General features: G+C 39.5%; 1 protein-coding gene across 1 annotated transcript; it reads right to left on the bottom strand.

The window, feature by feature from the left end:
- kcnk12 (potassium channel, subfamily K, member 12) lies at positions 1-25,784 on the bottom strand. Its single transcript, XM_020921086.2, has 2 exons — positions 25,445-25,784; positions 1-887 (listed from the first exon to the last, which is right to left on the bottom strand). Exons 1-2 carry the CDS (start codon positions 25,782-25,784, stop codon positions 1-3), a joined length of 1,227 nt encoding a protein of 408 aa, XP_020776745.2.
- Between the last annotated feature and the right edge of the window lie 1,404 nt (positions 25,785-27,188).

The raw sequence follows: 27,188 nt of genomic DNA, 5'->3' as shown, positions 1-27,188 counted from the left end.
CTACCTGGAGTTACTGGTCTCTGCCAGTCTGTTGTTCATGATTCCGAGTGCTCCCACCCCCCCAGAGAATCCATTGTGCCTGGAGCTACCGCAGACCGTCCTGGGATACCCATTGGCTGACTCCGACAGCTGCTTCTGCATTAAGGCCAGCGACACTTTGTTGGACGCTGCAAGGTCTTTCATGGAGATCATCTCTCCTGATAAACGCCTCCCCTCTGTGTCACTATCACACGCTCCATCTGAGTCCTGGCCTAAGCGGCCCTGGCGCCCCTTAGAGCCCGGACGAATTGCATTACGTCGGCCCAGAAACGCATTGGCTTTATTGCAGCGCTGACAGAACAGACAGCTCATTTTCTCCAGCATCCAGTTGAGCACCTGCTTGATGACAATAGAGATGACATTGAACAGAGAGTAGATGCAGCAGACCCCCATCAGCATGAAGAAGAAGTTTGCCACTCTGTAGATGCTTTGGTTTTCATAAGCAGCGCTCTGGCTGCTCACAAAGTCCCCAAAGCCGATGGTGCTGAAAGTAACAAAGCAGAAGTAGAGAGAGTCCACGTAGGCCCAGCCCTCAACAGGGCTGTACATGGCGGAGGCGCAGCAAGAGATGGTGATGGCTGAAATGCCCAGGATCAGCATCACATGGTACACAGAGGGCTTCCACCCTGGGAGCGAGTAGAAGGAGAAGTCATGTCTGATCCCTGGAGGCAGTAGCCCACTGTTCCTGATCCTCCGCTCCCTCACAGCCTTCATAACCACCGCCAGCAGCGTGATGATCCGCTCCAGAAACAGGTTAAAAAACAGAATGGTGGCAGCACAGCCCAGGAGCCCATAAAAGATAAGGAACACTTTTCCCGCCACTGTCACCGGAGTCGTCATCCCAAAACCTGCACAAACAGAAAGGAGATAAGACAGTTAAAATCAGGACAAAATCTCATTCACATCTACGTATAAGCCCTCCCCAAACTGTCTTGTCAAAATGATTCAACTACTAATGAGGGCTGCGTAATGAGCTCTAAATCATAATTTAACATTTCTATAATGAAAAATTAATTTGACCGTGGGACTTGACTGGACTGCATAGAAGCAGATGAAGACATGGAATAAATTATTTTTGACTGATGTGAGGTTATAATCTTTGCAGAAGAAATATGTAAAGCAAAAGTAATGGGCAGCCAGAATGATAAAAGGGACTAATTACAAATAATGTTTATATTGCAATTAGAGAGCTATGTTGGAGGCTAAAATAAATGAGTGAAGGCTACAGAAGTATGGTTTGCATTCAGGGTACCAAATAATGCAAATCTTCCATAGAATTGTACTGTCTTCATCTTAAAACTTGAATATTTGATGAGAGCTGTTTTTGAATAATCGTGTAAACACAGTATTGATATTTAGAGCCAAACCAAGGTTGTAGAGGTTACAAAAACACTAGCAGTGCCAGGAAAAAGCTTATAAAGCTGCAAATCCATTTTTGTGTGCTGGCCTTCTGCAATCTTGTGATGTTTTAGTCAATTAGCCTGAGTGTTCAACCTGGGGATGGGTTTGGGAGGAGAGGAGGAGAGAGGAAGATACAGGAGCGAGGAGGTGTTGCATAAGTAAGAGGTGTTTTTAATCTTAAGGGTGTCACAGGTGCACTGCTGACTCGGCACCACAGCTGTAGACCTCAAGTGTTAAAGTGTTTCTGCCTAAAACACATTATTCTTCCATGCGAGATGATCAAACGGCCTTAACCCAGCAGCAGATTACTCAGGGGGCTCACAGAAGTACATTTAAGGAACGTTTAGAAGTCACGAGTTCAGGGCACACCTGTGACTTGACTTGAGATGAGGCAGTTTTGAATGCTCAAGCAGTTATTATTTTTTTTATTTAAAGTCAGAAACAGAAGTAAAGTTTCTGGGGGGATAGTAGTTCATTTGGTAGTGTGTTTGTCCATTGATCTGATGGTTTGTGGTTCAAATCCCGTTTTCATCATAAACATCATTGGTAAAGTTGTCAGATCCACAGACCCACAGTTGGTGGTGCGATTCCAGCCCGCACACATGCTGTCATTATGTTCTTGGGCAATACACTTAACCCAGTGTATGTGTACACTGGTGTATCAGGGTGATTGGAAAAGTGGAAAAGCATTATATAAAGGTTAGGTAATCACAATATGCCAAGACTCATTATTATTGTAATGATTATTTTTTACATGTTTTTAGGCGTTGTTATCTTTATACGTTTTAAAATTGAAATTCAAGTTTTATGTGCCAATCTTCTCAAAGATATAACATTGCACAACATTGACCCTTACCTGAATTTACTTAGCTTTGCTTAGACCCAACCTTAACCTGTAGTGACAATAAAGGCCGCCGTATTTCTCTCAGTTACTCACCCAGCTCCTCCTGAGTGACTGGGCAGGATTTATGAGCCATAACATAATAAAACAATGTCTGGTAAAGACAAACAGATGGACAGAGAGACACCGTGTCACGGCCCTTATCCACCCACAGATGTTATATTTGTCAACAAATAAAATCGTGCTGAAAGATCAAGCAGTTCACTTCCAGGCCAAGGTTAATTGATTTTTCCATCATGGCCATCCTCCATTTTGACCGTCTGAGAACATTAAGACAACACTTTTCTGGTGTTTTCAGCAACCATTCTTGTCAGGTAATAAATGACATCAATATCTGGACAATACTTGTTTTATGATCCCCAAAATGGCTGCTCTGACCTTATCTCTTCCACTGCAAACCACTCTAGTGTGGCTCTGCTGTTGACACACCACCTCATTTAGATCCCTGTGGATTGATATGGATTGTTTTATAGATAGCCCCTTGTTCCCACATATGTGCACACACATTAAGGCCATATATCCACTGCACACAACGGGACTCTCTTGGCCTGTCAGCTGAGCAGCTAAAGAGAAACAACATGAAAAGGAAAGTAGTCTTTTCTGTATTGTTAGAAGCTCTTGTATTTTTGGTTCACATGTTTGAACATCTACCAAAAAGATCCAAAACTAAATTCATGGAAGAGCTCTGAAGAATGTAGGCCTGCTAAAAGCACACAAGAAGAGTGCATATCTTAGTCATTTATCTGAAGACGACTCAACCTGGACTTTTTTAGGGAATATCACTGAGAGTCCAGTTGATAATGTAGTGCTTCTGCTTGAGTTTTGTGCGGTGGACAATGCGGTCTCAAAATATTGAGCCATTTGGATAAGAGCTAAATTGTGATGGTCTTGATGAATCAGCAACAAGTGGGTGGATCCATCAAAATACACTGATAACAGGCAGCTGCATAATATTATATTGTTGTACTACTGCTACCAGCTATTTACTGAGTACTGATTTCAGGCTATGTCAGCTATAGCCAGTTCAGGCCTTGTAAACTGCATATTGATTTAGCTGTTAATGCATCATTACTATTACTTTATATTAAATCCAATTCTCAACAGTGCTTACAACAATCAAAAATATCATCTGATTTGCTTTAATCAATTTACAATCCATAATAGACCACAAAAGCATGTAATTAAAGTTGCAAATGCGTGATGTGAAACTAGGCCTTGCTATTGATCTTACCAGTGTTACTCAAAGTGTAGTCTTGTGCTCTTTGACATGTGTGTCAATGCTTGTGTCAACAGAAGGAAGCACTTTGGCAGAGGAGGCACAAAGCTCAAGCAAGCACCACCAGCTCCTATGGATTTTCCATCTTAATCCAATGTGAGATGCTGACGTCGAGAGTTACAGTCTATGGCAACTAACTGTGAAGCCACACAAAATCAAAGGCATATCTTTCCTGAACACTTCATCAAATACAACTATTCTTCTTTGTTTTTAGTCAATTTTGGAACAGACAATGAAATTATAATTTTTTGATCTGAAGTCCAGATAGATGTTAGAACAGAAGTCCTAATAGATGTTAGAACACCACATTAAGAACATTAGGAAACCGTCATTTGATAAAGTTAAACAGCATTATCTGATTTTCATTACAGCTAAAGTTGGAAGGCGGTATTTAAATCTAACTCATTCCTAGCTCTTGTAAACTTTTTGGCACATTGCTGTTCTTTCAAAAGAAAATGGAATTCTGTCAACTGGACAAAAGTTTATTTTCCAATGGAACATCCCTGGATGACTGACATAGTACACAGTCATTGCTAATGTTCATATGCATGAATTTTGCGCATGTGCACGACTAAGACTGTTATTTTCGGACAGTGAAGTGAAGCAGAGTGGACCACCAAGGCTCAGTCAAGCATAGTGTTGGGGGGTCTGATTAAAGTCAGAATCCAGTGGTTACAACCACATAATTAAGAACTTCAACCTGTCTGAAGATTAAAATATAATTCCAAGGTACCTCAAAGCCTTATTGCATTTCCAGCTAAAACTCTATAACAGCTATTAAAAGTTCCCATATAGCAAATTAATTAACGCAATTTTTCCTGAAGGCATAATCCTGTTAGATCAAATGCATATGTGTAGGTCTGATACTGCGACGACTAGACAGTGAATTATATGCTTCAATTAAAGCCAGCCAAAGTTCACTGTGCACTAATGGAGAACAGGACAGCAAGGACTCGGGTGGCGATTACTCAGATGCAAAATCCTCTTTCATACTTTGCCTATACTTAATTAATTAGCAAGTAACCGGAGTGGATCATACCAATACAACAGATTAGATCTTCTTGGGGACCGTCTTTGGCTGGGTCTCTCATTACCCAGTAAATTACCTAAGAGAGAGGAGAAGGCACCAGGCATCGATTGAGCGTAGCATTTCAGAGCCATTACCAGAGAGTCTTGTGTCAGGAAGCATTAGTGAGGACAGTGCAATAATAGAAAGGCAGAGGACACGCAAAATAAACTATAGATCTATATAGGGGGAAATGTGTCACTGCACTTGTTAAATCATAATCTAAACTCTAATCTTAATTTGCAGTGACTGTTGTGGCGATGGGCCTAATTGACACTCAAACCCTTGGGCCAAATTTATGTGATTCCTTGTGCAAAATGTTATGCACTCTGATTCAATGGATCTCACTCACAGATAACATTCATTCATTTAAATTAAGTCGGCTGTGCTCCACTCAACATGAAAATCCTTCTATCCTACACTGGCTAATGATGCTAGTGCTCCCAACATGCTAGAGCAGCTACATACCAAGAAGTGATTTAAGTAGCATCATTAGTAACCATTAATTAACATTAGGCAGATAAGAGAAAATACTAATGGTTATGATGCAAAAGAGGTAGAGGATAGTAGTAGTTAAGATCAGCTTTCAGTTTCACAAAATGCACTAGGAATTGTAAAACAGTGGCACAATTTACTCACTCAGATTTAGAGTGTCCTTAATTAGAGTCCAGTGGTGAAATACAATGGCTCATTAGCTAGAGTAGCGAAGTCCTGGTTTTGAACAAATAGTACAAATTACAGGGACTGCTCCTGTAAGAGGTATTGATGACCACTATGAATACTTTAGTACACTTAACACAGCGCTCTTCTCTAATGATCAATCATTCGATGGTGGCCCAAACATCTCCTCCAGGAGTAAAAGAAAGTCTTGATATTCAATACAACAGTGTAACAAGTGTTTGGGGTAAAAGCCCATGTTTTGTCCTATCGGCTTAGACAGAACTACTTCCCAAGATTTATCACGCAATAAGGAGCTGGCTTGTGCTTCAGTACATCATCAAATGTCTTTGGATCTGTTAAGAGTCTTACAGTGGCATAGAATAAATGAATGTGTGTGTTCAACTTTTAAAAGTACACCATATTCTGGTGGATGGTTTTCCACCTGCTTGTCTCCAGGAATATGGTATTCCATTGCCAAAAATGTTCCCCATGTATGGCATTAAGCAGGTGATGTGAGGTATTTTTGAGTAATAAAAACACCTGTATTTGCATACAGTGCATGTAAGATAAATGATGTTAAAACCTGTTGAATAGGAAAATTACATTTAATTCTAAACAAGATAAATGCAAATACTAAGGTAATACTACAGTGCATTCATTCAGCAATTCATCATTGCTTTTTTTTCTTTTTTATTCTTGAATCAACTGATCTCTCTTCCTTTATTCAAAATACATTGAATTGTCTACCTTTCTCATGGTATAACATTGAATCCAGCTACATCCAATGACTTGCTTTTTAATTGTTAAATACTGAGGTAGGCACACCATATATTTAGCCATATATAGCACCATATCAACCATACAAAACTGAAGAGCCTTTTGAGAGAAACAGAAATAGAATTGCAAAACGTACTGAAAGCCGCCATTATACCAAGGTCATATGAATCTGAGGCTGCACACGTGATCCAGAAGGACAGTGAGGAAAATACGCCATCTTTGAAACAGGTCTTTAATGGAAGCTCACAAGAGAATAAAGAACACAGAGTCAAGGTCCCACTAAATGATATGAAGTGTTCTTTCACATTCAATATGAATCTGAAGGTCCATTGTGTGTCATTGTGGACAACATTCAAAACTCTACTAGCCCTTATGTGACCATATATGTGACTATATGTGTGACCCTATCTAATAAAGTTATTAAAGTTAAATTTTTAGTCCCCAGAGTAGGCTATATTGCACATTGTAGACTTGATTCGATCTTATTGTAAAAAAATTAAAATAATAATAAAATATCACAAAAGTTAGTAAAGAGGAGAAAAGCAGACCCCTTATAAGGTACAGTATGTCACCTGTGTTATTGCTGGTTTAAAACAGGAAGTACATTCACAACTGAACCTGGTTTGTCAGTGCCTACATATAGAGACATATACATGTTTTATTTTTTATTCTCAGTATACGAACAGGCCTGTTCTCTCACTGAGCTGCAGAGGCTGTACTAGCACTGATTCATGATTAGCTGCGGGTGCTAGGTAGTGATGACAGATCAGAGATTGGCCTGGAGAAACTAGTTCAGAATGAAGTGCTTTATTTAAAAACAGAAATACCTAAAAAATAAGGTGAAGGGAAATTGGGGCAGTGGCAGCTTAGTTTGGTCTGGGGAAGAATTTTGTCTTGTGCATGTTTTATGCTCCTTGACAATTGATAATTTAAACATCACCTTAAAACCTAATGAAATACATGCAAATCTGCTATACTGTGGAACATTTGAGGCAATACACTAACATCTCCATGGAAACAAGCAGTTGGTGTACAACCTCCACCAAAAAGTGCAGTGCACATTGAAATCTGTTTTAGCTGATAACACATTAGAATCAATGTCCAGCATTCACATTCAGGGAATCTGAAGGTCACTGTGTTTCATCTTAGGCAACATCTCAATTACAGCCTATGTGACTACTTTCCAAACCAAAATATTAAAATTGTTCCCTCTCATGCACAATTAATTAGATAAACAGAAGTTCCCAGTCAAAACCAATGGGGTCCCACTGGAGGGAGTACTCCTAAATTGCTCTGATAGAGGCTGGAAGAGGAGTCGCCACACGTCCCTGTCCCGCTGATGACTCTGATCCAACAGGAAGTCATTAGTCATGGGGAGGGCAGGCAAGGAACAGGCGAGGGGCAGGTGAGGGCAGGAGGGAGTATGCCCCGGGACCTTGGCAATGATGACCACACCATCTGCTGGGAATCAGTGGCAGAAGGATAATAATAGAAAATTCCAGAATAAGTCATGAGGATGTCAAAATGTGATAAGAAATATTTCAAAATGTTTAACTGAAAATTTATAGTTAATTTTATATCTCACAATGTTACATAAGATGTCAAGAAGACATATGGAGCATTGACCATTGTCCTTGGTGGGTCCTGGTTTGAACCCACGTTAGTCCTGATGGTGCAGACCTGGCTTAGACTTGGTCTAGTCCAGAATTTGTTCCAAAATTAGTCCCAGTTAGTCCCAATTTTGAACTCATCAGTCAGGAGGGGTAAATGGTGTAGTTGTAAAAAAGTGCTTAAAATCTGCAGTTCGCTCTCTTTCTGTTGAATAAAATATGAGCATGAGGTGAAAAAGTTGACCTACACAGAAGCTAAGTACCATGCTGCATGTCAAAGGGGTGGATGTAGTAATTGTTTTCTTCTACACATGGCTGTGCAATAATTATAAAAAGTAATCACTGAGGTGATAATGGTCAAACGTCAAATTAAAACAGGTCAATAGGGCTACAGCTGCCCCTTTGTTGAACACCTACTGTCTGCATTTATTTACACTGGTACTGACATACATATAGTGCAACAGCTGGACATGCATGCATGAGAATGACGTTTAGTGGTTGAGATGTGATGTTGGAATATATTACAGCTAAAATGTTTAAAAAAGTAAAGATTACTGTCCAAATCCAAACTTGAGACCTCTCATCACAGCAGTGCAGCAGTGTTTGAGACGACGACTACTGTAATGGTCTGCTCACTGGTCTCTCCAAACGAGCTGTGAGACACTGCAGAACATCCAGAATGCTGCAGCTCGGGTCCTTACTCGAACTAGGAAGTACGAGCACATAAGTCCTGTGCTCAGGTCTCTGCACTGGCTTCCTGTGCCTCAGAGAATAGACTTTAAAGCAGCTCTGCTTGTGTACAAGTCTCTCCATGGCCGAGCACCAAAGTACATCTGTGACATGTTAGTGTCATATGAACCATCTCGCACTCTGAGGAGCTCAGGGACCGGCCTCCTGCTGGTGCCCAGAGTCAGGACTAAACAAGGGGAGTCAGCGTTTCAGGTTCATGCAGCTAAAACCTGGAACAGTCTTCCTGAACATGTGAGACAGGCCTCTTCTGTGACGCTGTTTAAATCCAGGCTCAAAACATTTCTGTTGAACTGTGCATATAACTGAAAGGTTTTCATTCTGCACTCTTCTCTCCAATTTATGTCTCTCTTTTTTAATTTTAATCTTCATGATTATTTATGTTTTAATTTGTTTTTATTATGATTTTAATGTATTTCTTATTCTGTAAAGCACTTTGAATTACTTTGTGTATGAATTGTGCTATACAAATAAACTTGCCTTGCCTTGCCACTTTCAGATGTATCTGAGACTCACTCAGAGCTGGAGCTCAGAGGATTGATGACACTGCTATTGTCTCCATTGATTTATTTCAAAGAAATACACTGCATTGTCTTTGGATCACAGCCAACATTATTTGTTAGAATTGTTCGATCTGTTTTCACTGTTACACAATATCAAAATGTGTAAAACATTTGCAACATGAGTCCATAATGTGGTTTGATAGCGCAGGGCACTTCTTTATCATGACTTTGCGTGGTGCTCCCTGACATCAGATCTTTCATGTGTCTCTGGTCAGATTAATAGGCTCTGTGTGATGGCTGTGTCCTTGTCTCTTACACTTCACTGTATGCGCTCAGTGTTTGACTAAAAGCTCAGTTATGGGTCCATGGTAAACACACCTGTCCAGGTGAGCCTTTTGAAACACTGTTTCCTCAGATCGGTGATAAAACACTACAGACAATGCTGTGACATTCGGTTGGTCCACAGCCTTTCACAATCACTGTGAGGGGCCTCACTAGGACAGACAGATGGAGCTGGAAATGAACACTTCTTGGTCCAACAGATATTTTAACTGTTCTAATCAGGACTAATGTGACGCACTCTCCCTAAAGTTGAGCTCTCACACTGGGACAGGCCCAGCTCATGTCAGGGACCACTGCCTTAGTGACAGCTGCTATAATGATCTTTGGTGATTCTTGCAGCTGTCTCACTATGAGTTATGCTCTGGTGCTCATAGTTAAATGAGCCTTTGCTTTATATTAGCACTCTGTGGTACTGTGAGCCGAAGGCCTCTTCTGAACTATATTCTGTCTCTATAAAAGCTGTGATGGAAACAGAAACATGTGCATCTCAACCCAGGCAGAAAAGCATGACCCTGGTGCTTTCCAAGGATGACATGTCCTCCATTATGGCGTTGCCGAACAAGTTTGTTTGAAAGTAAACAGATTTTTAATTAAGCTATAGGTCTGTTACTTTGCTGATACTGTATTTCAGAGCTGGTGAGATAAAAAAAAAAAAAACAGCAAAAAAAACAAAAAAACAGGGTTATACGAGGAATCAGCAGATTTACTGAAAGAGATCAATTATAATTGTGATCTGGGCTGAGCAGAGATTGCTGTATTATAATTCAAACATAATGATATAAAATATTGAACATGAAAGAATCATGTTGCATCGCTCTAAAGAAAAATTGCCCTGTCAGTTCCCATGATATGTACATATCTCATGCAACCTCGTTTGAATGAAAATAATCAGCAGCTCTTGTATAATCTTTTACTAAAGTAACTTAAGTTCACACAAGGCCCACTGTATACACTCACTATCATGTTTTGATATAATCTATTTGGGCTTTGTTTGGGAAGTTTTAACAAGACAAAGGGACCTGGATCCTAATTGCTTTAACTTGAGATGAGAGAAAATGTAATTCTTTCCAAACTGGACATGGGTCAAAGCATCCACATACAGTAGAGACTTGTGGTGCTGTCATTTTGTCCCACTGCGCCTGTCTCATTTGACCTGAGTGCCTTAAAGAGCCTCGTCCATCTCTAAATAGACACATGGACTTGTGCCAGAGCATGCTGTTAGCTAACTCACTGTTAACTCATTATCTGTAAAGTGCTGTACATGTCTGTGGTACATGACATCGGGACAGACGAGCTCACCTTGGGCTAAGAACATTTAAACTGGACTCTGCTATGTGCAGCAATACAGTTATACGTCTGTGTGTTACATGTCAGATCTTTTGTGAGGAGATTCTACTTGCAATAAACATCATTTTAATTGAATAAATGCAAGATAGAAAGATTGAATGCTATAGTGTGGAACATTTGACAATGCAAACAGGTAGTCCTCCATCAGAAATATTGCATAGTGTACCTTTAATTTCTATTTTTGTTTCCAAATCACCAGTCTATCCTGTCATAGACCGCTACCTCTAAAACAATAATTTTTCAAGCTACTCCTTCACTCTGACACTGAGGAAGCGATGCCACTAAAAATGTAGTCTAACTTAAGATTCAGGTTTTATTTCTGTCATATCAAGTTCACCTGCCACTAAAATCACTAGACTGGCTGTTTCTACTGTTCTCCAAAACCCAGCGGATATAAGTAACTGTTCGAAATGCACATAATTTAATAATTTAGTGGACTGATTGACTGAAACATCTGTTCTATAGACGATTCCTACCTCCATGGCAACTGCTGCACTGTGTAGTATGGAAATTGTTCCACCAGGACACAATTAATAAATCATACAAAATAAATAATTTTGCAAACTTCACATTCCACAATTAGTCGTTAACCTAACCATTGGATAGACCAGCTCAGGCACATAATCAGCAACTGTTGGAAAGTGGCTCATTTGTGATGCTTTTCCCTTTTGTGTGTGTGCTCTATGTTTGTGGTGTGTAGACCTGCAGAGGAACCTGGGATCCAATAAATCTCACCTTGGTTAATACAGGGGTAAAGGATGGCTGTATACACCTCTGCACTCTGTCACAGGGAACATAAATCTGCCCCATTCGCCTCCACTAGCACTCACAAGCAGCATGGTGATACGTACATCATCACAGGGCACAGTGCATTTTATCTCCCACATGTGATTAGGAATTTATCCATAAAGGTGCACTATGTAACTTCTGTTGGAATGTCAGTCACAAGCTTGCTTATACAGCTGTTTTCCTTTGTTTGGAATGTTCCACTGTATAACATTAAATGTGTTTCTCTCCGTAAAGACAAGGAAATGACCATTTTGTATTTAAAGGTGTTTAAAAATGTACATAACAGATACAACATAGCATGCAGCTGAGTAAATGCCATGTAGATAAGTTTAATGACATACTGTGGAATATTCCTAGCCAGGCTGGCGTCACCTAGTGACCCAGTCCAGCGACTAGGTCAGGAATCAGAATACACAGGACTGTTTGCAAGAACACCGGACGTTGTAGACCGCACACTGGTGAATCAGCGAAAAGCTGTGAAGCCATGATACCAAACTCAAGCACCTGTCTGGGTCCCTTTTGTGGTACAGCACAACAATAAGCAAAGCGGTCGAGATGAATGTAAACAAAGCCATACATTCTTTGTTGACAACGATTCCCGAGATTGAGGATTTAAAGTTGAAACAAAGAGAATGTTTGCTGAATTTTATCAAGGGGAAAGATGTTATTGCCCTTCTTCCTACGGGATTTGGCACATTACATACGTCATGACCAAATAGCAGCGATTGGTTAAATAAAAAAGTACCCGCCTACCGTCGAGAAAACAAATCTAATACAAAACTAATGCTGTGAGGTCAGACAGTTTCCATGAAGTTAACCTGGCTGATGAATCAGGCTAGAATATTCCAGGCAAAGCAATAAAAACTGGAAAAGTTACATAGACCACTCTTTAAAATTGCTGATATGGTTGTGACAAGGTTTTTGGGCCCAAGGCTTTATTTAACAGGACAGTGTATAGTGAACTAGGGGTCAAGAGTGGAGAGGACATTCAGCAAATCGTTGCACCTTGTAATCAGTCTTATACAACTGAGAGCAGAGAGCCAGCCATATGTGCTGCAGCTTAGACCACTGGACTACAAGGCAGCACTGACTGCTCTGTTTGCTTAGTGCTGACAGTGACATCATGTAGAGATTTTGCATTTTGGTGTGTGTTTGACCTTTAAAGTTCTTGCATACACGTAACTTTGTACAAAGGAAAAAAGCTCAGTCACAGCATGTTCAGCGACTAGGAATTTATCAATGTTCAATTAAAAGGTCTTCCTTTTGTTAATCGTTGTAGTTATAGTGTTGTGATACAAGTAAGTAGTTCTGAAAACTGTATTTTTTATGACAAATACTAATAATGCATTTGTTGATTACCTTTTGGACCTCAGAGATGCTTCATCTTTCATTATTCATTCACTTATTTCTGTAGTTATTATTTAGTGACATTCATGAATATTAGGTTTTGAAATTACTGTGTAAGTCCAGACCTACATATGTATGAGTTTCCCTAACAATTTGTATATTAGAAAACAATACTCACTTATATTACGGTATTATTATTTTTTTTAATTCAACTCTTAACATTTTTTTTCCTTTGTTGAGTTGGTATTTCACACATTCAGACACTATCTTGAGGCCAGCTTTCTTTATCACACCTGATCCCACAGTTTTTAGTGTGATACAAAAGCAGTCATCCTGTTTACGTAACTAAAATATATTAAAATAATTATTAGACCACTTTTCTTTTTTTTTGAGCTACAGCACACTTGTATGGTTGCAAATATTCTGCGTCACACCACCTACAACAATATTACCAAACAAAAAAAGGATTTTCCATGCAACTGTGGTGTGATTTTTTACCATGTAGGGTATATGGGCAAAAGTAGTCTTTCCCCAGTACAGATATATTGTATTTGCAGCTCTTGAGGTCAAAATAAGTCAGCTGACTATTTAACCAGAAAGCATTTAGTTGTCCAATAATCAGGAAGTGCATGTTATGGTCTCTGAGAGTTCTGCAGTGAATAATTAGGAAAGAAGGAATGAGGAATAGCTTTATAAAAAAAAAAAAAAAGAAAAAAAAAAAAGGAAAATCAGATACAGCTCAACTCAAACATTTTTTCAAGGCCCACATGGAAATATCTCAAGACACTCTAGCATTCCCTACAGTGTTAGACTAAACTATTGAGATAATGCAGTATTAGATTTTTCGTTGTTATCACATTAAGACAGATTGTTTTCACCAGGGCATTTGGGGTCAAACTCAAAATAACTCGAAAACAGCAGCAGCAGTCGATACAGTGAAGAGCGGCCTTTTATGTGCAGAGACCAGAGTCACTTTTCCATTTTTAACAGTGACATTTCCTCTGAGTCTGTGATTTCAGAGCGGCCTCGGAGATCTGAGGAGAGAGAGCACATCTGAGAGACGTACAGTCCACTGACCAACTTCAAATGACTCCAGGAAAATGACTGGAAATGAACTAGGGCTTAATATAAACCTATTGATCGGGCAATACGAGTACAGTAATAGAATAATAACGTTTCTCTGAGTGGATTAGACAAAATAAACAAACCTGAAGTCACTTTCCAAAAATAAAAATGAATCTGCTGATCACTGAGCACAATTATTTAATGGGCAGCTGCACAAATGCTGTCCTCTGTGGCATGAGATTAAAGTGCTCATATTACACTGTTTTCTTTCTTTACTATGTTATAATACCTGGAATTGTGTTCTGTTTCATTCAAGTGCTCCACTGTGTTTTTAAACTCCATACTTCACTAGATTCATTTGGATAATTTCAGCCCTGAACGCGCCAAACTCTACTGATTTAAAGGTTTCTTTCTGGAGGTGGTATGGCCACCTGAATTTTTAATACATGAAAACAGAATGTTAAAACTACACTTCTGAACATAATAGATGGAGATGGGTGTATTTTATGACATGCTGTCAAATATTTTAGCCAAAATAGCCTTCACAGCATTTCCAGCAAGTGAAGGCCCCTCCTCTCCTCTGAATTTAATGTGTGGATTATGGTTGTTATTAATTATATTTGTGCAATAGCGCTGTTGCAATAACTTGGACACTTGATAGTTGTGCATTGCACAAAATGGACAGTGGACATTAATAATGGACACTTATTTGTCTTGTGGGGAGCTCTGACTGTTGTTTGACTGTAGTGTGATTTGTGAGTGTAACTGTTTTTAAGCTGCGGGCAGTTAGCCCAAGACTAATTTCCCCTTGGGGATAATAAAGTTTATCTTGATCTCGATCTTGACAAATAAGAGTCGGTTTTGTGGAGATGCATCAACATTTCATTTTTTCAAGCTAATGTTCTTCTTGCTGTTCACCCAAATTTCACACTATGCTGTCCTGTTAACATGAAGAGTTTGGTCATCAGTGAGGAGCTTAGGCAGATTAACTGAGTTGAAGGGTGTCTAGGTGTCTTGTCTTAAAATGCTGCCTCCAATGGCCCTGAAGAAAATAGAAACCAGGTCTAAATCATAACAAGGACAAAATAAATTAACACATTACCCAGACATGAGCTCCTAAGAACCTTGAGTAGACTGACACATACCCCCAGCGATACCTGCACCTCAATTTGAAACTCACTGCTTAAAACCAGAAAATAATTGGCTTTTACCTGTTAAAAAGCCGTCAGCATTGTCTGGTCCAATTTATCAGTAAGTATCACTAACAAAGCAAGGCGTAGACAAGGGAGTGACTGTGTATGGAGCATAGACAGAAGGCTGGAACAAGTCGCCTGTAACATCTCTACTGCGTGCTCCAGTGCCTTCAGATTCTTCTAATATCTCCCTCCCACCTGCTCCGTCAAAGGCCCTGCCGTAACACAACAACACAGATGGTTTTGTCCCAGCGAGCCAGCATCGAGCGGCTAAGCTAACTAAGACCTGCACATCAAAGTGGAGCACACAGCCTGATTTCTGTGGCCATGCTGTCTAAATGCCAAATCGTTACCCAAGATGGTCTGCCAGTCTGATGTGTCTTTTTCTTGTAAAAATGTAGCTCAAACGACTCGCAGAAAGCTACAGTACAGCGCGGGGAACACATTTGGTTTGCACTTTCTCACCGAATTTATGGAGCCAGGCCAGACAAGCGTGGAAGTCTACAAGTGTATGTGTGTGTCTGTGTGTGTTGGAGTGAGACAGCACTACCTACCTCAGCACTTTTCAAATTGGTGAAAGAAAATAGAGATAACGCCGACTCAACTTAGAGCAGAGCTGAGGCCACGAGTGCTGATCATGTACAATGTAGGTTTGCGTATGTATTTACTGACAGGGGCATAAGAAGTAATTTGCATAGGTAAATTTGTACATGGTAATTGCAATTAAAGGGCTGTCTTAGGCCAACAAAAGACAGAACAAGTTGATATATGGGTGGGCACTATGGCAAACAAAAGCTATCTGCTGTTTCCAAAAGTTCAAACCTCACTGTGGTTGGTTAAATCTGCCATTCACTCACAGAAACTGAATAATTAACAATTCAAGACTTCATGAGGCCCATATTACGCTGTTTTCTGATCCATGTTATATGTATCCTTGTTCACACAAACCTTGCATAATTTAAACTGAATTCTCCTTTCAGACAGAAAATACTTTACTCCACCTTGTGATATCATGTGATAATACAGGAAGTGCTCCACTGTGTTTTTAAACTCCATACACATCATTTGGACAATTTCAGCCTCAGAATTGCCAATTTCTACTGAACAAAAGGTAAAACGAACCTGTTAACTTATAAACTACCACTACATGACATCACAAGGTGGAAGAGAGTATTTTTAGCTTTGGAGATGTAGAGAGACTAATAATAAAGCGTTACTCAAACTGTGTGAATGAAACAAAACAAACTCCACGAGGAGGTAACAACATTATAACATGGCTTTAAGCAAATTTGGCAAAATATGGGACCTTTAAAATGTTTGTTTTTTTTTTATGTAAATTCCTCAAAAACATTAGCCTGCTCCATCAGCTGGTTTCACTTCATAGAAACCGTCTGACCTTGCAGCGTTCATTCGTTGACAGTAGGCGGGTGCTTTTTTCATATAACCAGTCGCTGCTATTTGGTTGTGACGTATGTAATGGGCCACTAACGGGGCTACCGGTATATTAACCTTTTCCCAAATCCCATAGGAAGAAGGGCAGTAACGTCTTTCCTCTTGATAAAATTCACCAAACATGCTCTATATTCCGGCATTAAATCCTCGATCTCGGGAATCGTTACCAACACAGAATGTATGGCTCTTCACTGATTGGTTGGTGCCCGAACTCGCACTTCTGGGGTTTTTATGAACCGTCTAGTACATTCTGATTCCTGACCTATAGTTGCTGGAGAGACATGAAAATGAGCGGAGACACTAGGTGGCATCAGCCTGCTTTCAAAACATTATATTGCCAAAGAAAGAAAGGTATAAAAATGACACTGTGCAGCACATAACATCACACATTGTTCAGGGGGGAAAATTGCTCCTTTGAAAGCCACACAAGACTCTCTATAATTACCCACAGCAACAGTACAGATGGTAATGAATGGTATGTTGTTGAATGAGACTGTCCAAACTCTCTTTTACACTCGTCTAATGTGGAATTGGATGCCTTGTAAAGAATCTTAAAACGCCACAGTGCACTGTCAAAGTGAGAAATCTGTAACTATAAAGCATTCACTCATAGGGAAAGTCATATCCGAAAACAAGGGCAACAAAACAATATTACATTTCTTGTAGATTCAAGTGTCAAAAATATAAATCTCTGTGTGTCTATTTGTATGCTAGACTACACTATTGAAAAGTGGCTATGTGTACACCACATCTGATCATTATTTAATTTCTGGAGTTATCACATTATTGAACTGCAATGCGAAAAGGGCAGAGACAAAATCCATTGATTAACTCTCACATATTACCATGCAATTTTGAAGCTTATATTTCTTTTGGGCATGTAAACTAGGGCTGGGAATCACAGGTTCTTCATGGTTCGATAACAATACATGGCTCACGATATTATCACAGTACGGTGATACATGTGATAATTGATTTACTGCACATGATGTATTGCTTGTTTTTTTTGTTTTTTTTTGTTTTTTAAGAGACAGATACATTTAGCAACAGTATTTTCTTTGTTAAACCACTACCTATGCTAATAAGTTATTATGAAATACATCTATTTTAATCACATAAAACGTGAATATGTCAAGTGTATTGCATAAACAAGTTTTAACAAAATTTTGTGGGTTACCAAAAAAGTCCTAAAGGAACCAAAAAAAAAAAAAAATCTTCTTGACGATATATCGATACAGCAGCCCACGATAACAATACTGTATCACCAGATTTAGTATTGTGATATATTGTTATTTTTGCACGCCCTTAATGTAAACACACACCTGGTTAAATAAAGATGAATAAAAATAATAAATACATGTTCTAGTTGTCTGATGTTTACTGTCCATTTGCAATATACGGGTATTTAGGTGGTAAATTTGTAAAATGTATAAGAATAGGGAAATTTTGTCTAGTGTTTCCTATGTACATCATTTACAACATGCTTTGGTTTTGGCATGAAAGACGTCAGAAATGTTTTCTAATTTAAATTGACAGTTTGGATTGACATCTTGCTGGGGGTGTTCTGTATGTATGTGTATGGGGGAAGGTTCAGCAGTTACAAATCAATTCAAAATTTAATTTTGATTTAAACAACACATTTCAGGAGCCTGTGATCAATACAAGTGTCATGGTTCAGTTTAGGTGTTTAATTAAAAATAAAGAGGTGAGACTAACTGAAAAACTGTTGGCTAATGCTAGCTAACTTGTGACTCTAATGTTATTTGAGAAGAACCTGTCGTAGTTCCAGGTAAATTATTACTTTCTGGTCAGATTGTGTTAAAATAAAGCTCAGATTAAAGGTCCTATATTATGCTAAATAGACTTTGTGAGCTTCAAGCCATGTTGTAATGTTGTTACCTCATCAAAAATGTACCTGGAAGTTGTGTTTTGTTTTATTCACACATTTGAGTAACACTTTATTATCAGTCAGTCTACATCTCCGAAGCTCAGCTCAGCTTTTTAAGTTAACAGCTCCTTTTACCTTTTGTTCAGTACATATTGGCAAATACAGGTGTCAAATCATACATATGATTCTAGTGAATGTGTGCAGTTTAAAAACACAGTAGAGTACTCCCTGTATTACCATATGACATCACAAGGTGGAACAGTGTTTTATGTTTGAGAGAAGAACTCAGCCTAGGATTTGTGGTTGAATGTGTGTGAATGAAATAAAATGCGACTCAGTATGTTTTTGATGAGGAAACAGCATTATTGCAAAAGAATGTGATGTAATAAAAAAAATGCATAAAATAAACCTTTATTATTAGGCAGTAGTGCCTCTGTGGACAGATGGTTTCTCTTTCCAGGAATTTTAGATGGAGCTGAAAATTAATGACTGAGACACCAAATGCCAGTATGAAGTGTAGTGTAAGTGTAAATGCCAGCCGCTACAGGAGCTATATCCAAACATTGATATTAAAGGTGATGTATCTGAGTTAAAAACATGAACAACAAACTAGTTCATTTTAAACTCTTGGCAGGAGTGCAATGAACACATTACTAACTTTATGATTATTCACCATGAGGTCATAAGCGTTTCGCCTTTTTCAGAGGCTATACCATTACAGTAATTTTAACAACAAATAGCATGCTAACAGTGCATTTCCTGGTTCGTGAAGGATAAAATGCTTAATGATTAGGTGCTGACAGTATGCAGCAGTCATTTTAACCCTGTGCTGATTTTACAATATATCTGTACTGGGGCAAAACAATTTTTACTTTATAAAAAAAAAAAAAAAAGATACAATCCCTTCAGTATACTTTATTGTTATGACTGCTTGGACATCCATCCATGAAAACAGCCAAAAAAAAAAAATACTATAGTACTAAAAAATATTCATACTTACTGAAATAAAAAATCGTACATTCACAATAATTTACTAATTCTTTCACTATGGGCAAATTTACATTCAGCTGTGTCAGAATCTTCTTTTAAGTGTGATGTGCACATAGCACTCTAGTTTTATTTAGAGTAAAACAAGTATAAATTTGAATAATGTTGAATAATTGCAGTATCTCTTATATCCAAGCATAGGGCAAAGTTATTGGTTTTTTTTTTCAGCATCTATCATGCTATACCGTTGTTCCCTCATGTCATCCATTCGTGTTTGAGTATTATAAGGATCTCTCCTGAGCCCTATTTGAACCCTCCTTAGCTGTAAGATGTAAGATTCTGTGCAACGCTCAGCCCACAAGCCTTTGTCATCCACAGTCCCACATGACAATACGAACGACTAACATCATGTAAGCTGCAGCAGCTTCGTGGCAGGTAAAAAAGACAAACACAGTGAACGGAAAACACCTGACGGTCGCGCTATAAATCATAAAATAAAAAAAAATAAAAATCTGTAAGTAGTAATCTGTTGCAGTTAACATAAAATTAGCAGGTTATCTTATGTCGGTCACGTAGTTTCATGTTATAACCTACGCTAAGAAGGTTATAACATGAACAGTAAACAGAAATGTTGAGCATAAACTGTAAATAATATTCAAAGCAGACTGCGCTGCTGCCACGCTTCATTTGATTTTTTGGGGGTTTTTTTTCACCAGAAATCATAGAAAATGATTTAGACATTCTCCATAAATATACAAAAACATATTACAAAGTGTACACAGCAACTTGACAAACCTGATGCAATGTGCAGTAGTTTTATTAGACGGATGCACGTTGTTTTGTGATAGTGCTCTGAAGGGGGGAGTGACTTAACACGGGGAGCAGCAAGAGGAGAGACTCAGAGTCACAAAAATTAAATATTGTTTTTGGGAAATATGAGTATATTCAAAACAATAAAAGATAACATGGTGATCCAAATATGTTAAGTGTTAGCAGTTAATACCCCATGAAAGTAAAATACCCCCTCAAGTTGTAACAGAAGGAGTTTTATTCACGTTTTGTTGCTGTTATTAAAAATATGATTTAAGTATGGTTTGGCTGATAAAGGGAAGGCAATATATTTGATTGATGAGTCATTCACGTGGTGTAATTTTATTCAAAACCATAATTCAATTTCAGAGACTGCTGAATTTTGAGAGATGTTACATAATGACCTCGTGAGTGTGCAGAGGTCAAAGATCATGCTGTAGGAGGGATGCAGTGACACCTGTGGGAGGAGCATGTGAGGACAACACAGACAGATGCCAAACATTTCGTCAATCATGACCTACACAGCAACATTAGTATTCTCCCTCACAGCTCCCATGGCCTCAGCAATCCCAATACCCAGAAGTCTTTGCTCTCACCAACTTTCTCCCCTCAAAACACTGGCTGGTTGGTTTGTGAATCTTCAGAAAGAATGAACAAACAAAAACTAGTGAGTATTGTGTATTCAAAAAGCTGTACACAACTGAAAACTATAGTAATTCAAAGATTAGATTAGAGTATTTGAAAGGTGACAGTGCAATTGATTCACATCACATACATTTCACACATGACATACAGACTCTAGTCTTCAGTGTTGGCAGGTGCATGTGTTTACCAGCCATTCGCTTAGGTGTTAGGTGTACATGGTGAAGGCCTTATATGTAGTGTGATGTTTAATATCCTCCCATATTGAGTTTCACTGTCTGCCCCCCTCACAGACCAGGCAGATGGACTAAAGGAGGTTTCTCAGAGGGATCACACAGTCATCTCTCACAGAGCCTCTACTGAGACGTCTAATGTTTCTTTATCTGAAATTGTTTTGTATATTAAACATTAGTAAAAAAAAATAAGAAGATCTGACCAATTTAGAAACCACACTTTTCTAAAATTCTAAAATTAATTTTTAATAATGAATTCCGGCCATTCTCGGACATCAGATCTTCAGCGTTTCGACTTGTACAGGACTACAGGAACACACCACTATCTCGGAATTTCTATTTGGAAAGTCTGAGAAGATTTCAGAGTCTGATTTAACAAACCCAACATGGCATCACCCGACGTTTGGTGAAAATATAAAGCCCGACCGTTAAAATATTCATCATACTTGTGTTATCGTCCCTTTAGTTGCTCCTCCTGTCCACCTGCTGTCTGTGAAGTTTCTCTGGCACAGCCGTTGAGCCTTTGCTGTTTAAATGCGCTGTTATGCTCTGTTTTGCTTATGTTGATAATGTGTGCACGGAGCTAATGTCAACAAAAGCTGAAATCCACTCTCAAACCTTGCTTTATTAACTGTTGATGTAGTAACATTTATGAGTTACTAAATTAAATTAAATTAATTTGATCTGTATTTTGGCTGACTTTGTCCTTTCCTAGTCTTTATTATTTTATTGAATCTATATCGTAATTGTCTGATCATCAGTCAGCCTTTTTTGTTTTTATTTGACAGATGGAGCAGGCATCTGATGTTTAACTTTGAGATTATGTCATTCTGAGATCTGAGAGCCGACCTCCAAGGGTGATTGGAACACAGTGTAAGTGATACTGTAAATGGACAGTAATACTGAAAGTCTCTGAATGATAAAGTTAAGTTATTGTGACATAAACAACATGATTAAAAAGCACTTAAAGAAAAACCCTCTCTGGCTTCTGAGAGTTATGAAACGTGCTTAAAATCTTGGTGAACTAATGGTGAATAATTAGGATGCTAGGAATGTGTTAGATTTGAGGAATAAGTTTGGACCTCTGCAAATCATTTAAAATAAACAAGTTCTGTTTTTTATGATTTGAAGATGGTAAAAATCACCTAATTTGACTTCTAAATGTTTCCCAATTATTCTTTATTAAATCCTTATGAATATATTGTGACCTGAATAATCTCAGTTATCAATTTCCCTGAAATCAAAATCTTCTGCAAAAGACTTGTTTGTATCAAAGATCAACTAAGACTTCAGAATCACTCCTTTTGGAAATGTTCTTAAGAATTAAATTTTTTTTTCCACTTTGACTAAGATGCTTTGTAGATGTCACCAGACAGTCATGAAGCATTGTCATTTAGAACAGTCACTGTATATTTTGAAGGATGGTGTTTTAATGACTTCATGGAAACAATAATGATGCAATGCAATGCAATACATTGAGCTGTATCTCCACAGGCACATGAAGTACATAACAAACTAAATGTCAACGTTGTCTTGGAGGTTTATGAGAGACAGACAGTACCTGCCCACATACTGATGACAAATGAGCTTTGTCATCTCCCTACTTCACCGCGGCCTGGAGTTTAACGGGATTTCATGTTCCAATAACTCCTCCCCACTCCGACATGAATTGTGAAAGGCCATGCAGTTAAATCAAGCCTTTAAAACAGAAAAAGTGATTCTGTTCTTGTTCAAGTGTCCTATTTGCAAAGTGTGCTTTTTGTGACTTTCATGAGTGGGCGGTTATGAGTTAGATGGAGCAAGAATCTGCAGTGGCTGATGCCGGGGGCCAACCAAGAGGACACACTGTATCCCCTGAAATAAATAGCTGTCAAAACAAACCTACAGCTGTCTGGTAGGTTAAACAACACTTGCACTTACTTAAATTTGACAAGTTCAAAATCTCCAAATGAATAACACTTCTAAGATAAGTGTTTTGATCAGGACTGCTCTCTCCAAAAATTAACAAACAATGAAAGCTCCCAAATGGAAATAAGCTGTCCCATTGGCAGTCATCCTGCAACAATTTGGATGCAGAGAGATGTTAATAGGGAGACTGAGCATGTCTGCCTGTCCTCAGTGATAAGCAGAGGAGTTGCATTCAAGTAGAAATGGAAGTTTTGCTCAGACAACATTGCATAACTGTCTCGAACATACATCGGGCTGTGAGGACAAGCCATGCTTTTTGTGAAGCAAAAATAAAACTGAAAAAGGAAAGTATATACAGCAACAACTCCATGTTTAAGACAGGGTACATCCACAACAGTGGCCAGATACAGGGGCATACAAGTGTGCATTATAATAATGCAACAAAAATTGCCAGGTAAAACTTTTCTACACCAAAATTCAGTCAATGTCCTTAAAGAACAGACCACAGATGGCACTGTGCCAGTTCAGTGTATCCAGTGCAATGTCTTGTTTTGGCATACATGGCATCTTGCTGTTCCTAAATCTAGTCGGCTCACTCCACTAATTATTTTAGCACATGAATTTGTCCTCTAAAATTAGACAAATGTTACTAACTGATCTTCCAAACACATGTACAGGAGACCCATGGTAACATGGATGGCACATGATGACTCCACCCAAAAGGGCTGATGGTAATAAAGATGGTTATTGACTTCAGTTTGAAAGCCTTGAGAATTTCAAGCTGCACCAAAGTTCAAAGTACTTATTTTTATTTCAATCCTGATTGTGCCCTGTTCATTTTCCTCTGCTTTGCCCCTGATGCAGTATTTCTCCCTTTTTGATAAACCCATTTCTACAGTTAACCTTGTAATGACTAAACTTGGATAGAAGTCTGACATATTCAATATGCGTGCTGATCTTAAGTGTCTTGCTTACATGAGAGACAGAAATGAGATTGCAACCTGGCAACTCCCCCAACCACAACACATGTAATAACAATTGGAGCCTAATTTGTTTATGTTGTATTTTGTCCACTGTGTGAGTTTAAAAACAAACAATGCACCTATGGGATCTTGTCTCACTTTCATTCTTCAAAGCAATATTAAATCGAGACATCAAGGGCCGCCGCATGTCACTGCTGATTTAAGTCCGCAGTATAGTGGGAGCTGAGGCTGAGGGAGGAGTCTGCACTGCACTGGGGATGCCTCTGAAGGAGTTGTGAAGGGAGGCCCCAAATCCATTTTAGCTCATCAGCTCACAAGTATGCATAAATAGTAGCACAAGTCAGGAAAGATAAAAGCTGAATCGTGAAACCAGAGGGAATCTCAAAAGGATGTCTGAGACCAAGCCAAAACAAATACAGGAGAAAACCCACTCTCTCTCTATCTTTGTGTTTGAGTCAGCAAAGTCGCACAGATGAGGCTCCTGTCAGCAGAGTCAATGCGCCGACAACTGGAGCTTAGAAACGGCAACAGGCAAACAGTGTACATCAACAGAGTGGGCTGTAACAGAGCTGAAGCCGATACATGTAAAGACTAGTGTCAGAGAGCTTTATCATGACTTTCATGTGGCTGTGCTGTGTTCTTATGACTGATATGTGCTTTATAATGTGTTTTCTGTTCATGTGAGTCCTTTTGTTCCACTGGGCACAAGGCTGTCATCATTTTACCAAGGTTTCAATTAATCTGAAGAGCCAGAGGTATTCGACTGTACAAATGTGTGTTTGTTGCCAAAGACAAGGTCAGCTGAAATGATCACCTGTGTGCTCTCCTGACACTCACTCACTGTGTATGTGCTTTCTGTTTGCTATATTGTAGGAAGTGAGAGAGGAGTGGTGAGGGGCCAGTCATCAGACATGCAGGGGGCCACTCTCGGCCCTCAGGCTGTCCTACAAGGGACATTTGCTCTTTTCTGACCTATCGCATGAGTAAATGTTAAACCTGGGCCAAGAGAGGGGCTTCTCATTCATATTCATGCAGTCTGAATGGAAATGTGACAAACACAGCACCCATGGGCGCTGTCCTATACCCGAGAAGAGTACATGGCTCCAAATGGCAGGGCAATCAGATGTTGCCCCAAAACCAAAGCCAATATGAAACGTGATCAGGAAAACTAAACTGCCACTGTCTTCATGGATGTGTGGAAAACAGCAGCCCAGTGGGACAGGCTGTTTTGATGCTGACTGTCACTAATGATATGCTCATTTAACACTTCTCTGCATAGGACCAGTGTAATCCCTGTGAGGGTAGCACATCTCTGTGGAAAATGCCTCAGGCACCGTCCTAATTGACAGAACAAAAATGTTCCAAGTTACCTGTTAATAATCCCCAGACAACATTTTCAACAGATATCAGTTTCAACAAGTATTTTGATAAGATAGTGGATAGTTGAATGGGGAGTGAATGATGCATTGGTTACTCACCTATAGTCGATACTACGGTCCCAACAAAATAGAAAGCTCCTGTAAAATCCCATCTTGGTCTGAGCGCGTCAGCCCGGATCCCTGCGGCGATGGCCGCTTCGTACTCCCGCAGAAACGAGTTGAGTTCCCGCAGACTGATGTTGAACGTTTCGCTGAAGTTGTGGAGCGTCCCGTTCCAGCGGCCGTGAGCCCGCAGCTCCGACGGCCTCTCTATGGCAGAGAAGACCGCAGCGCCACACAGCAGGTACACTACAATGAGGATGGCGAGCAAAACAAAGCGCCCGTTGTCTTCGTTTAAGTGCAGGGAACGGCAGCCTTGCAGTCGCAGGCCAGGCATCATCCAAATTTCAGCACCACTCGCGCGTCGGACAGCGACCAGTTCAACATCGAAAACGGCATCCACTCTGCTCCAAGTGTCCCCCTCAACTCAGCACTTCTGTTTCACTCCGCTCGCGCCAGCACCCTGTCTCCTGGCACTTCTGAAGTCAAACAACCCACTTGTGGAGGAGCGTAAATCCCGCAGGTCAGAGAGGGAGAGCCGCCGGCGCATAGTTTCATTGCACCTTCATGTTTGAGGCAATGCAGTTGAACAGAAGCCGTCAGCAATTTGGATAATCCACCCGGTCCAAAACAAAAAACTGTATCATTGTGGTGCTTTATTATTTGCTGAAAACCTTCAAATTAAAGTCGAATGTTCCGCAGAGAAAGGCGCTCTGAGGTAAACTCACTTGTCCTCTACGCACGGAGCCGTCATATGGACATTTAATAACACACACCGCAACGTCCCGCCGGCGATGAGATCACTCTCCCGCGAGCGCTCGACACTGCAACATCCCATTATCGAGACACAGCGCACACTCTGGAGTTGTAGTAAACGTAAACGCGGGAGAACCTGCGCATAAATGTGAGTGAGGCGACTGCACTTCAGCACTTGGACTGCTCTGGTGCCATGCGCACTAACGCTTGCAGGGACCATACGGAGGTTTACGGGCATGGACACATGGGCACAAATCAATATACAAACAAAGCACATTTATACACTTCATAATGGTTCATGCATTAGTATATTCATGCTTGATATACCCCTGTAATTAACTGCAACTTATTTTGTGCGCTTTTCATTTTACTCATTGTTTGAATTTGAACAGACAAACACTCGATCCTATCAGATCCACACTAGCTGGAACCACTTAAAACAATCATTTATCACAGTTTTCAGAAGGTCAGCATAAAATTGGGGAGACTGCCTTTCAAAATTCATTGTGCTCAAAACTACAGCCTGGAAAGATAAATGAGTCACTGCAAACAAACCAAATTACCGTAAAAAGGAAGTACAATTTTGTACCACTGTGAAAACATAATAATAGAGAAATAAATGAATAGAATATAGACAACTGACAAAATACAGAAGAAAATGTATAAATAAAAGAACAAAACAATGGTAAACCTAGCAGGAGATTCACGTTACGTTTGACTGTTATTTTGGAACTAATCTTTGTCATCTGTTGAACTTCTTTACCACCTCTTTGTCCCTCTAACAATCACTTACCATCACTCACCTTCTTTCTTGACATAAGACAACTGTAGCGGCACAAGTCATAAATCATTACAGAGATTTGTGCTGATTATGCAAACTCTGCGCACAGCGCCTTAGTCACGTTTGGAGCAGGCCACCACTTCTATTGACAACCTCCACAACAATAGGTCAGGCAGGATTGGACCTTCAAGGTGCACATCTGAAATT

The sequence above is a fragment of the Boleophthalmus pectinirostris genome, unplaced genomic scaffold (assembly GCF_026225935.1).
Source record: "Boleophthalmus pectinirostris isolate CB_2022bp ecotype Guang Dong unplaced genomic scaffold, ASM2622593v1 HiC_scaffold_5, whole genome shotgun sequence".
NCBI classification, from domain to species: Eukaryota; Metazoa; Chordata; class Actinopteri; order Gobiiformes; family Gobiidae; genus Boleophthalmus; species Boleophthalmus pectinirostris.
Note: the sequence above shows the minus strand (reverse complement) of the source record. Positions and strands in the feature narration are given on the sequence as shown.

What these genes read in the sequence shown, in the direction of transcription:
- kcnk12 (XM_020921086.2), bottom strand. Translation starts at nt 25,784, where the DNA reads ATGATGCCTGGCCTGCGACTGCAAGGCTGCCGTTCCCTGCACTTAAAC. An exon ending in GACCGTAGTATCGACTATAG is followed by an intron (nt 888 to 25,444) that starts GTGAGTAACCAA and finishes CTGTTTGTGCAG; the next exon opens with GTTTTGGGATGACGACTCCG.